The following is a 13,750-nucleotide window of genomic DNA, read 5'->3' as shown; positions in this document are numbered from 1 at the left end:
AGCAAGTCCCCAATATCCTGACATACGGTTCAAATGGAAGGGACAAAAGCTGAAGGGAAACTCGCATCCAAGTTCCCCAGCAGTGCCTGCTAACAGGCTGAGGCCCAAAAGGAGCCACTGGCTTCTGCACATGGCCCTGGGACTCCCATCCACAAGTCCATTCTGAATGTGCAGGAAGAAAAGATCTATAGCTGTCCCTTGGGTGTTAAGATGACAGCAGCTGCTAGACTATGCTGGATACTGGCCACTGGAGGCTGTCATCAAAGACCTGGTCCTCATCCTCAGAGGACAACAGATTCTTCTTTTTTTTTTTTTTTTTTTTTACGAGTTGAACATTAATATGTTTTCACTGAAGTGTTTTTTTTTTTGTTTTTTTTTTTTTTAATTAATTTTTATTGGTGTTCAATTTACCAACATACAGAAAAACACCCAGTGCTCATCCCGTCAAGAGGACAACAGATTCTTGAGCAGATGGATGCAGTGTACTCAGGGGTCTTCTACAGTCACCTGGACAGGAAAGTCTTCCCCAAGGAAGACTGAGCTTTAAAGAATGAAGAGTTAGCTGGATGAGGCATTACAGGACAAGAGCACTCTAAGGAGAGGGGATGGAACATGCAAAGGTCCTGTGACTCCCTAAGAAGAGGGCTCATCGAGGAAGGAGAGCTGGAAGGTGAGCTGAGAGAGGAATGGGCAGGTTATCTCACAAAGATCCCATCAGCTAAGCAAAGGAATTCACACTGCATACAGAGTAACAGGAAGTCATGGACATTCTACACTGGGAGGGACACAGACCTGGGTTTCACAAGATCCCTTGGGCTACAGAGCAGAAGATAATCTAGGGGTCAGATGGGGGCTGTCACGGTCCTAGGCAAGGAACAGCAAGGCTGAGCCGAGGTAGGGAGGGAGACCCCACGCCACACAATAGTAGGAGGTAAAATCACCAAAGGCTGTGATAGAAGTTACAGTTACTCTGCCGCTGGCGATAGGTTCTAGAGGAGGCACCTAGTAGTGCCCGCCAGCACAGCTTACATTGTTTCCCAGTTAGGCAAAATCTCGTTGTTCCAGGTGAGGACGGCGTTGCCAATACTCTCCTCCAGGCGGCACCGCTCCTCCAGTTGCCTTCTTCTCCGCTGGGCCTCCTTCAGTTCTGCAAACCATGGGGCGAACCTGTTAACTGGCACCCACCACTCTCCTGCCAGGGGACTTTGCTCAGTCAAGCAGGTGAAACCACCAACAAAACAGCCCCAAAGCAGGGCCATGAAGCTTCCCTCCCAAGACCTGTTTCAGGCCTCATCAAGTTGAGAATGCTCAGGCCTTACCCACCCCTTGGTAAGCTTTCAAAGCAGAACGCACACACAGGAGAAGACACTAGTAAGAACACAGTTCAACTCTCACAAGACAGAAACCCATGAAAGTCCCCCTCCAATCAAAAACCAGAACACTGCCAGAGAACGAGACACCCCCCAGGCCCCCTGCTGATCCCCTTTCCAACAGAACCTCTAGCCTCACCTCTAGCAGCCTAGGCACAATTCATAGTGTGTAGGGAGCAACTCTGAGAAATACCATGCATCTTAACCTAAACATATGTGGTTTGGTTTTGGGGTTTTTGTTTTGTTTTGTTTTTTTACTGTGGTAAAACACCCAACACAAAATGTAGCATTTTAACCATTTTAGGTGTATAATTGGAGGCATTAAGTACGTTCACATGGTTATGCAGCTGAGAGCACCATCCACCTCCAAAACTTTCTCACCTTTTCAGATTGAAGCTCCACACTAACTCCCCCTTCTGTCCTTCCCTCCCTCAATCCCTGGCAGCCACCACTCTACTTTCCATCCAGAATCGACTGTTCTGAAGCTTCCTGTACATAAAATCGTACAGTATGTGTCCTTTAGTGAGTTTATTTCACTAAGCAAATGCCCTCAAGGTTTGTCCACACTGTGGCAGGTATCCAAATGTCTTTCCTGTTTATGGCTGAATTAATGTTCGCTGTGCAGACAGGCCACCTTGTGTTTATCACGTATGCATTATAAGCATGCTGCCATCTTAGGGTTTTCAAGTCCTGCATGGGATTTTTATCAAATCCAATCACATCTTCTTGTAAATCAGGAAAGTGGAGCCCAGAGAGGGAGGAAGTTTGCTCATCACCACAAGCCAAAGCTTTCTCCAGCCCAGCACTTCTGTCCTATGGGGGTCTCTTTTTTCTTTTTTTTTTTGTTAACAGGGTCTCTTTTCTTCTGTAAAATCAAAGTGTTACTGCCTTGAAGAAAGCTACCAGAAATGGACAGGAGAAACACACACTTTTGGTGGAAAATTGTAAATTTCAAATTATTAAGGCATTCACCAAAGTTCAGGATCTAGGGCTCCAGAAGGTAAAAAGAATATCTCCAGAAAGATATGAAACCCTGTGCAGTCTTACATAACCAACATGTGCAAATTCCGTTACCTCGTTTTTTGGCCTGAACCACCATCTCTTCATACTGCTGCCTGTGTTTCTGGGCTTCTTCAGCAGGCTTCGCTGGGAGATTTCTTAATAGAAAATAAAGGATTTTCACCATTATAAATATCAAATAAAGGTGTTTGAAAAACAAAACTTGAAGAATTATTCACTAAAAGAAAAAAGAAAAAAGAAAAATTCAAGATCCAAAAAACTGTATCTGTTAAGATGACCGAGACACAACAATTTCATAAACTAAAAATATTTACTTACAGAAGTAAAACAAGCTCATTATAAGAAAAATCTGAAGTACAAAAATTAGTAGAAAGAAAGGAACAACTGCCCATAGTTCCCCTAAATGCTTATTCTTCTGGTATTTTTTGCCCCGGTCTCTAGAGCAACTATGAGCTGACTGCAACACACTGACAGCTGTCACAGTTCCTGTGAAGGAGGGACCATAACGGCAAGTGTGGCACATACAGCCAAATGCGCTCCTGGACCAGTTTCTCAAGGGTGCGAGCTTCATAGGAGCTATTGGGTCATCTATTTCCTTTTTTTTTTTTTTTTTTTTTTAAGATTTTATTTATTTATTCATGAGAGACACACAGAGAGAGAGAGAGGCAGAGAGAGAAGCAGGCTCCATGCAGGGAGCCCGACGTGGGACTCGATCCCAGGTCTCCAGGATCACAACCCAGGCTGAAGGCGGCGCTAAACCGCTGAGCCACTTGGGCTGCCCTCATCTATTTCTTTTACATTCCAATGTGTATCACAGTTCTGAGAATCTAAATGGGTGTAAAAACTTCGAATCCTGTGTAAAAAACTAAAATGTAGGGATGCCCAGGTGGCTCAGTGGTTGAGCATCTGCCTTTGGCTCAGGGAGTAGTCCCGGGGTCCTGGGATCGAGTCCCACATCAGGCTCCCCTTGAGGATCCGGCTTCTCCCTTTGCCTGTGTCTGTGCCTCTCTCTGTCTCTCATGAATAAATAAATAAATAAATTTTAAAAATTAAAATGTATAGGCTCTCTCAGAAATGTGCTGGTGAATCTGCTGACTCTTGTCAACTGGGTGGCAGCAAGGTCCCACTACTGTGCTCCTCACACAGAGCAGCCTGCATTCTTGGATATTCTGAACGACTGCCCGACTGCCCGCCCTGACTCCCTGCCTTTCTGCCAGAGGCTGTGGCACCTTCTTCCACAGGCCATGTTTCTGACAGTGCTAGGAAGTGGTCCTGATGGGCTCTTTCTGAGTCCCTACTCATCTTTCTAATCCTGCCCTGTAGAGACTCTCTCCTCATCTACCACATGTCCACAATTTCTAAGGAAAAGAGTTAATATCAGAAGAACCATTTCTGGGTGGCTCAGAAAGAGCCCATCAGGACCACTTCCCAGCGCTTCACAGGCAACTCTTGATTTTGGTTCAGGGTTGTGATCTTGGGATCCTAAGATTAAGCCCCACATCATGCTCCATGATTGGCACAGGTCTGCTTGGGATTGTCTCTCTCCCTCCCTCATTCAATAAACAAATAAAATCTTTAAAAAACAAAGGAAAACCCATTTCTTCTTTAGATTTCGTCAGTTTTACATTTCAGGGTGGGCAGGGACCTAAGGGACCACTGTTTTACAATCTCTCTTTCTCTGTCTTTTCAAAGAGCTGTGCGATCTTTCTACCCAAACACAATGTTCTATTTTAAAAAGAGACCAGCTGTGGCTGGTCCAGTGGAGTTGTCCCTTTACCTCACTGATGCCTCCAAACATGATCTATAAGCCAGTCATCAGAATCCACCTTGTCCACGGATGGGAACTAGAGGCACAGAGAAAGTGGGCCTATGTGCCACTGATCCCCAAACAACTGACAGACCAGTCCAGGAACTGTCCTATGATGCTGAGATGCTCTGGCAACACCCGCTTTGCAGGACACTTCCCCAGGTTTCTTGCAGTTACAAGCCAGCCCGTAGTTTATGGTGGCTACCTAAGTATTTTTAAATGCTAAACTAAAATGAAAAACCACCTGAATGGAAAACCTTGGTCAAAACTTCTGCGTTACAGGGCGGTTTTGCAAATCAGTTCTTTATTATTATAGAACACACATTAACATCAGGAACAAAGAGGAACTAAGCATTTTAAGTATGTACTAGGGCTTACTCTTCCTCCCTCTGGTGATTCTAGCTCTTTTCTAACATAAAGGCAATCAGCAAATTGTACTTATCTACTAGAGCAAAAATTCGAGAGACTCTCTTTAAGACTCACGCTGGTCTGTCTTCCAGGATGAGTGCGGTGGTAGATAATGGCTCAAAATCAAGATTCTTCCTCACATTCTGCTTTGGAGACGGTGGCTTGCTAGGTCGTCCAGCCTTGTCTTCATATTCCTGGGACAAAGAAACAAGGGATAACTCTGGGCCTGACCAATTCTGATATTACAAAGCCCTTCTGAGTACAAAAAAGCTGTTTAGTAATTAAGTCTTTTAAGTCATTTTTGAGGATTGTGCATGGAATATATTTCCTTTTCAGAAGGAAGCACTGCCAACTAAAGGGGTAGTATAGCTCTGCGTGAGGACTACGGCCTTCTCCACTGCTGGGGGTGGGGAGGTCACTGAGGACCAGCATCGCAGCACCCTGTGCTTCCTGTGCTTCTCCTGGGTAAGAGGTATACTTTCTGGCTTCTGGACAATGTCAACTTCTACCCATTATTGCAGGGGCCACTGGGAAGCTCAGAGCCAGCGCAATAGCCAACTCTAGCATCCATCCAACCCACTGGCTTCATCTCATATGCCCACTCCCAACTAAAATTTCAAGCCCATTTCCTTTCATCTCATGGTATCTTAACGTATTTTTGTTAGCCCTTCAAATGGTTTCAGAAAGGAGGAAAAGGTTAAAAATTTTTACAGGAGATAATTAAAACTGTTTCTTTATATATGCATATATCTCTTTTTTGTTGAAGTATAGTTGACACAATGTTACCTTGGTTTCAGGTGTACAACATAGGATTCAGCTTCTCTATAGGCTGTGCTCACCCCAAGTGCAGCTGCCACCTGCCACCACACAAACTATTACAGTATCCTTGACTGTGCTCCCTGTGCTCTGCCTTTTACCCTCGTGACTTCCTTATCCCCTAACAGGAAGCCTGATGTCTCCCCCCCTCCCCTTCACCCATTTAATCCATCTGCCCCCCACCCCAACCCCTGGCAACCATCAGTGTGTTCTCTGTATTCACAGGTCTGATTCTGTTTATTCACTTGTTTTATTTCTCACATTCCACATTGAGTTTAATCAGATGGTATTTGTCTTTCTCAGCCTGATTTATTTCACTTAGCTAACACACTCCAGGTCCATCCACGTTGTTGCAAATGTGGTTTCATTTTCTTAAAAGCAGAAACATAAAAAAAATTCTTTAACATTTTTGTATGAAGCCATCACTGCAAGTTGTTACATAAATATTTGTGCCTTGAGCAGCCTCACTATCATTGGGTAACTCATTTGTCCCATGGGCTGTAGCCACAAAAGCTCAGTCACACCTGGTGACCCACATTCCAAACACCCAAGCAGAAGAGTTCAAGAGAGTCCAGCAAGTTGGCACCAAAGAGTCTAGCTTCTGAAACAGCCTGCGTTGTGTGTGTGTGTGTGTGTGTGTGTGTGTGTGTGTGTGTGTGAGAACGTGCATGTGCACCCTTACCCCTCTGCCAAAAAGAAGAACCAGTATTTTCTTATTGCCCATTATAGAAGAGGCTTTCTGGACTCCCTTAAGGGAAGAAGACCATCTAATTGGCAAGACATGACAAAGGAATAGTTAACCCAAGGTTTAAATAACCATTCCAAATAACAGAAGCAATATCTTGAGTGGAAAGCAATTAATTGCTAGATGAATTAAATTGACACTAGCTGCCAATGGGGGGTGTTACTGGCTTATTTGACAAGCAATTACTCTCTCATCCAGAGAGCCTATAGAGGCTTCTAAAAAATAGAAAGGCACATTTATTTCCTCAAAATACACAGGCTGTGAACTGGGGTTCATCAAGAAGGTGGTGGGTGGGGTAGTTTCCATGCATCTGGATGTGCCAGATTAGATCCCATCGCTGTTTGCCTTGACTTAAAATGGCTCCACTAAAATACTAAAATGACTTTTACCTACCTAAAACTGAGAAAACAGACTCGCTTTTTGACTGATTCACCATCTAAGCATACACTGTTGCAGGTACTCAGCTGTGACTTACCATGGCATCAAGCCACTAGAAGCTTCAAATCTAGCACCTGGATGTCAAAGTTTCCAATTTAATAGACAATCTACCAAAAGCCGTGGGCTGAGAAAGATGCTGAGGCATGTTGCATTTTAACAAGAATGAGTAAGGAATGACCCGTAAAGTCTACTTATCTACTGACCATGGTCTAGTGAGCTATATGCCAAGGCCAAAGATGACAAGTCCCAAGTTCAACGTCCCAGAATGTGGACACCCATTTCCATTTGCTTTTGTGTGCTTTACACATCTTGTCTCACTCTATCTCTATAACAATCTCTATAGCAAGTCTCACCCCATTCTGTAGACACGGTAACTGAGGGACAGGGTAAAGTGACATCCGCCCAAATACAGAGGCCACCTTGTCACTCCACACCAGCCCAATCTCTTTGTGAATACACTCAAACAGGTATGCAGTTTTAGAAGGAAAAGCCCTACATGGGTTAAATGTGGCCTCTAGATGGGCGTGGAGTAAATTCAGAGCCACCAAGAACCAGCTGTGACCTCCAGCAAAGCACTTACTTAGAATCCCTGAGCCTCATGTCCACGTGTGCAGAAAGGGAAGGGAAGCCATACCAACCAGAGAGGACTATCTAAGGAAAAGGGAGAGGCTTGGTGCACAGGAAGTTCTTGATAAAGCATAGCCCTGGTTGCTGAATGCCATTACCCCTAGACCTGAAAGGAGTGTATAAAGGAAAAAAAAAAAAGAATGAAAGTAAGAAAAAAAAGAGCTCTCGGGCCAAACAATCAAGGAGCCCTGCAAAGTCTACAAACAGCCCAGATACAAAAAGGAGTAAAAAAAATTTTTTAAAGATTTTATTTATTCATGAGAGACAGAAAGAGAGAGAGAGAGAGAATGAGAGAGAGAGGCAGAGACACAGGCAGAGGGAAGAGCAGACTCCACAAAGGGAGCCTGATGTGGAACTCGATCCCGGGCTCCAGGATCACACCCTGGGCCGAAGGCAGGCGCCAAACCACTGAGCCAACCAGGGATCCCCCAAGAAGGAGTAAAATTAACCAAATGCACTGATGCATAAGCAAAAAAGTATCAGCCCTCTTCAGTTAGCAGTCAGAAGCTCTATGGAGCCAAACACTTTTATGTACGCAAGTCAGCATAACTTCACCTTCCCGCCAACTCTCTGTCCCCATGTCACAGAGGGGAGGGTGCAGGCCCAGAGATGTCAATGACTGGCCCCACGGGGGTACGGAGGAGCTGGGATCAGAAGCCAAGAAGCCAAGAAGCTGGCTCTGCAGCCACACTTGCCAGCACTCCCTAGAATTCATGTGAGCCACTCACAGACGTGATGCAGAAGTATTTCAATCATTCACAGTCTGTCTAAAGACAGCTTTCAACCATGATAGAAACCTGCAATACTGAACTAAGGGCAGATGCAGGGCAAATACTTTTTGTCTTAAGCACGTAGAGCACTGCATGGTTTTAAAAAGAAAGGAAAAAAAAAAAAAAAAAAGAGGCAGCCTGCCCTACCCATACTTGAAATCACAGGCCAAGCCTTTCCAGACTCTACACAGTATTTCAGGTATAAATGGCATTGGAAACGGTTACAGGTCTTGCTCCACATCTAGTTCTTCCAGAGGTTCACAGAGAGGAGGTGTCAACAGTTAGTTCATTTTCCCAATGCAACACACTAACATACAGACTGCTCTCTTCTGCTGCCGGACCGCCACTACCACCACCACTGCCACAGGCTGTGTGGCCAGTCCCTGAGAAGGGCCTGTCCCAGTCAGCCCCATCTTGCCACCCAGCCTCCCCACCCAGTTGAGGCTGACATCCAAGGGCAAGAACGAGCAGATAGACACACTGGTCGAGAACGCCCTGACTCCCTCAGGAACCAGTGTGATTCTGAGAGGTCCACAGGGCCTTGGCCAAGTGCCTTCTGTGCCAGGCAAATCAAACCTGGAAAACTCTGAAGCCCAAAGGACTCACCCTGATCTTCCTGAGGAGCTCTACCATTTACTTAAGAAAGCTGTTGTTGTTTGAAACCATCTTGAGAGGAACAGAAAGGACAGGATGCTAAAATTCTGACTCAGTCTGACCCAGGGACATATTTACTGGTTGGCTCAATATTCCTAAGACCAAGCGAATTCCCTCCCCCAAGTTGGAAATTTGAGTCACCCACAGCCTCTGCCCTGGTTGCATAAATTTGTCTATGCACTCAAGCAATAAAATCTTTGTTTAACCGAAAAGAAGGAGAAAGAGAAGGAGAAGGAGAAGTAGAAGGAGAAGGAAGAGTAGTAGTAGTAGTAGTAGTAGTAGTAGTAGTAGTAGTAGATGACGACGACGACGACACTATTCACTCTAAGGATCCTTTTGGTGCTTGGGGAGGTGAGAGGAGAGGGCAAGTAAAACATCCCTGGAGAAACAACTTTTGGCTATGAATTATCAGCATCAGGGGTGACATTAGAAGCAAAAAGAGTGAGTTCTGAGCCTGGCTTCAACCTGAGGCAAGTCCTCTTGCTCCTCACTTTTGCTTCCTCATCTCTGAAAAGGTATCAATGGTGAAGGCTCCTTGGAGTGGTGAGGGGACGCATGTTCCATGGCTGCCACTAAAGCGTGAACCCCTACTGTTGGTCAGGCCCAGCCTCCAACCAATTTACCAATACAAAGTTTCTTCTCTTCTTGGGACCTTTATAGGATCAAGTTTTGATGAGCCTGCGGGCTGCTCAGTATAAATCCACCCTTCGAATGGCTGTTATAAAGTCTAACGCCCTGCCCAGCGCCAGAAGGAATTGAGAAGAGGGTTCTTCAAAGTTCCAGTGATAAATCAGCTTAAGTGGTCATGATGTTTTCTTTAAAATCAACCAACAGGGTGCCTGGGTGGCTCAGTGATTGAGCGTCTGCCTTTGGCTCAGGTCGTGATCCTGGGGTCCTGGGATCGAGTCCCACATCAGGCTCCCCACAGAGAGGCTGCTTCTCCCTCAGCCTATGTCTCTGCTGCTTTGTGTCTCTCATGAATAAATAAAATCTTTAAAAAAATAAGTAAATAAAAATAAAAAATAAAATCAAACAATTAAAAAATGCAGAGCCCACATAGTAAGGACGATACTGTCTCAGTTCTATACCTAGTTATCCTGAGTCTGGAGTCTCAAATGTCTCAGGCATGAGTGGGTTGTCAAAAAAGTTTACAAACCACTAATGTGTGAGCACAGCAGGTCACAGTCCCTGCCCTGAGTAGTTTGCCATGTATCCAGCTGGAAAGACGAGACCAGGGAGAGAAGCAAACAAAATGTGCTGCACTTTACCAGGGGCTGAGCTGTGGGTGTGGTTAGATGACCTAGCAAAGGGTCAGGAAAAAAGCCAGGACAGATGAGCAGGGCCCCAGCTCCATGCAGGAGCCATGAACCAAACAGATTTGACAGGCACGAGAAAAAAGGGAAAAGGGACCTCATAAGTGAAAGGACTACATGTGGCCTGGTCCTTGAGGACACTCAGACCCCAGCCCTGAAGAGCTCTGGGAGGGGCAGTAAGATGCTGCAGAGCCTATGAAACCAGATAATTGTAAATGCCACAAGACAGCAAGCCCCAAGGACAGGATGCCCACAGCCAGGGGAATCAAGGAAAGCATCTCATAAAGGGTGCCATTTGAGTGGACACAGGACAGGGAAGATCTGGGCTGAAAGCCACACGGGAGAGGCACCCTGAGAGCACAAGCAGTTGCCAAGAGACACATGTGAGCAGGCTGATTTGTGGGTTAGGACGAGCATGTTACATGGGGAGTGACACTGAGTCAAAAGTGTTTTGCTCTAGATTTTATGGTCTCAACAAGCTACCTAGAGCTGGTGGGACAAGCCCCAAGAGAGAAGAGCTGGACTCAGTGCAGAGCTGGGAAGTAGACCGTGTGAGGCGTGCTGAGCCTGCTAGATGCATCCCATGGCAGGATCCACATCCTGTGTGTGATGTGAACAGTGCTGAGGGTGAGGACAAGGGTGACAGACTCCTGAGGAAGTGTGTAACGCACCATTAAAATGGAAAAACAAAAGATGACCTCGACAATTAGTTTTAAGAGGACAAGAAAATAATAAAGCTTCTGAACGGATGAAAAGAAAATATTCCTGGTAGGACAGCAGGAGGGGTCGTCCGCGCCACCTGCAGCACTGGATGAGTGCAGCCAGTGATGGAAGCCCTGGCTGCCTGGAAATCTTCGCTAGCTGGAAGAGAACGGGCCATCAGTCCAAACCTGTGCTTCGGTTCTTGAGTTAACTGTATACAGTTGCAATACCAGCCTTTTCCAGTAAGACAGACAGTGCTAGAAGTACAAGGGCAACAAAGCGTGGCGGGTCATCACACCTGGTACTCACATGACCCATCGTCCACGGCCCTCCAGCAGCCACACCTACACAGGCGCAGGACCCAGGCAGCACTGGGGAAGCACCAGGATGGCAGCAGGCCAGGGTCTCAACCATCACCTCCTCAACTACCACCACCAGCAGCATGACCTTGAGCGTGTTCCTTCGCCCTTCCTGTGAGACAGCCACCGCAGGTGCCCAGAAAGCAGCTGGGAATTATTTCCATTGTTACTCAACTGTCACCCTTCTCCGTATCTCCCACTAGGACGGGTACTCAGCAGGGCCCTGGGGAAAACTGACAGTGAAGTGCCTGGGGGGCCACAGCTGGCTTCAGACACTGCCAGCTGTCAGACACAAGCAGTTCTGGGGGGAGGGGGACACAGGTCTCAGCAGTGCTCAGCCTTCCAGGAGCCCATCCGGGTGACCACCGCGGCCTGACCTCACAGGAGGGAGGCCCCTGCGAACCTCTGGGTGTGCTCTCCCTGCAGCACCTTCTCAGACAGCATGCTCCACCTTACCGGAAAGGGCGTCTGGGAAAGCAACTGTCGGGAAGCTCTTGTAATTGCTGGGTTCCTTACAAGGCACGTAGAACACAAAAGTTATTATGTGGTCTGGGGAATGCAATGTATCAAAACCGACCCGTGGGTTCCAGCAAGCCTGGCCGCTGACAGGGTGCAGGCCGCCCCCGCCCCCGCCCGCCCCCAGCACAGAGGCTTCCCCCAGGACCCTGGGCAAGGCCACCCTGGCCGGTGGGAGGGGGGCCGGGCCGGCCCGAATCGAGACCAGGCTGCAGTGCCCGCAGCGGGACGCGGAGCAGGACCGAGGCCGTGCGGCTCGCCCCCTCCGCCCCTCGGCCTCTCGCGCCGCGCTACGGCCGACCCCGGCGGGGGACCTCGCGTCTGCACACACAAAGGCTGCAGGGAGGCGCGCAGGCAGCGCGGTGGCCGCGTGCAAGCAGCCGTGTGCAAGGCACACCCACGCGGGCGCCGGCGGCGGGCGGGCTGGCCGCACTCACCATGAACGCCGCGGGGCTCAGGGGCGCGCGGCCGGCGGCTCCATGCCCGGGCGGGCTCGGCGGGCAGCTCCGGGGGCCTCGGGCGGCGGCTTGGCGGCGCGGGTGCGGGCGCGGGCGCGGCGGGGGCGGGGGCGGGGGCGGCAGGCCGCTCAGTGGCGCGCAGATGCCGCGCCGCCGATCGCGCGCTCCGTGTCGGCGCGTCAGGCCTGGCCCGCGGGGGCGGGGGGGAGGGGCGGGGCGCGGGGCGGGGCGGGCCCGGCTCCCGGCTCCCTCCGCCGCTGCGGCTGCACTGCACGCCCACCCTCGGGGGCACGCCCGCCGCAGCCCCGCCCCGAGGGACCACCGGGACGTTCCGCAGTATCCTCGGCCCGGCTGGCGGCATCCCCCTGGGAAATGCATGCTCTCCTGAGGACGCGGCGGAACATCAAACACGGCAGAGCTCTGCTCCATAGGCTTCCTTAAATAAACCTATTACCAAAAGGAGCTACATAAAATGTTCACACCGCCAAGCTCTGGGTACTGGGCTATGAACAGTTCTTATTCTCTATATTGTTGCTCATCTGTTTTCTGCAAGGAGATTCGTTCAATCCAAACGTCAGGGTGCACGCAAAACCCATCCTGATGAAGACCTAAGGACTATTCCTGGGGGGTGGCTGGAAGGGGCATTAGAACCTGTGCAGGGTGACACCACTGACATCTCCAAGATAGGAGAGTGCATTTCCCATTGTGTGTAAATTATATCTCGATTTATAAAAATCTTTAAAAATCTGCTCAGCACCAAAATCATTTCGGGGCCGCCCATGGGTCCACCGTCCAAGGGCTGAAAAACTCTGAGAGAACTCAAGACCCCTGGAATGTAAATTCACACGTCCCTGGTCTAGGAGGACCAGGCTTTCTCCAGCTGGTTTTCCAGAGAAAAGCATTCCCAAATTGCCACCAGAAACTTCACTTGGAAGAAGCCTATGCTATCTACCAGACTATACTCAAAAAGATGGAGAAGGAGTATTGGGAAGTACGTGCAGAAATGGGAACTGCCATAGGTCACTGGCAGGTGTAGCCATTTTGGAAGAGAATCTGGCAGTTCCTCACAATTCTGTGTGAACCCACCACACTCCTGGGAACCTGCCTCAGAAAAAGAAAGCATCCATCCACAAAGAGACTAATTGCAAATATTCATAATGTGAGCACGCATTAGTTGAGGACACCCAATGGACCAGAAGGCACCATGGACACAGGCTACTATGCAGGTGAACCCCAAAACATGACCCAAAGTGAAAGATGCCGCATCAAAGATAATCTTAAAGATTCCATTTCTATGAAGTTTCTTGAAACGGTAAATCTCTGGAGAGAAAGCAAATTAGTGTTTGCCTGGAGCTTGAGGAGTGAGTGGAGACCCACTGCCAGCAGCCATGAAGGAACTTTCTGGAATGAGGAAAACATCCTAATACTGCAGTGCATTCACTGATAGCTGCACAACTGCATAAATTTCCTAAAAATCACTGAACATGTACAATGAGGAATTTTATGGTAATTGCACTTCAAAAAAGCTGTTTTCAGAAAGTAATCGAAGCAGGCACCTAGGTGGCTCAGTGAGTTAAGCAGCTGCCTTCAGCTCAGGTCAGGATCTCAGGGTCCTGGGATGGAGTCCTCTATTGGAATCCCTGCTCAGCGGGGAGTCTGCCACTCCCTCTGCCCCTCCCCCTGCTCATGCTCGCGCACGCGCGCGCTCTCTCTCTCTCTCACATGCTCATTCTCTCTCAAACAAATA

At 48.3% G+C, this 13,750-nt stretch overlaps 1 protein-coding gene across 16 annotated transcripts in view; it reads right to left on the bottom strand.

Annotated features, from left to right (window-relative positions):
• Positions 1–13,750, bottom strand: part of TBC1D14 (TBC1 domain family member 14) — a 109,453-nt gene that overhangs the window by 29,296 nt on the left and 66,407 nt on the right. For 14 of the 16 annotated variants that reach the window (XM_025999766.2, XM_072737568.1, XM_072737557.1 and 11 more), the window contains 3 exons: positions 4,681–4,799; positions 2,445–2,527; positions 1,030–1,147 (listed from right to left, as the gene is read on the bottom strand). In XM_025999766.2, the coding sequence (XP_025855551.1) occupies positions 1,030–1,147; positions 2,445–2,527; positions 4,681–4,799 (320 nt within the window). Of the gene's footprint in view, positions 1–1,029; positions 1,148–2,444; positions 2,528–4,680; positions 4,800–10,979; positions 11,347–11,982; positions 12,132–13,750 lie in introns of those variants that run through there. The other 2 variants (XM_025999784.2, XM_072737563.1) reach the window with 2 other exon arrangements.

Source organism: Vulpes vulpes, chromosome 14 (genome assembly GCF_048418805.1).
Source record: "Vulpes vulpes isolate BD-2025 chromosome 14, VulVul3, whole genome shotgun sequence".
NCBI lineage: Eukaryota > Metazoa > Chordata > Mammalia > Carnivora > Canidae > Vulpes > Vulpes vulpes.
Note: the sequence above shows the minus strand (reverse complement) of the source record. Positions and strands in the feature narration are given on the sequence as shown.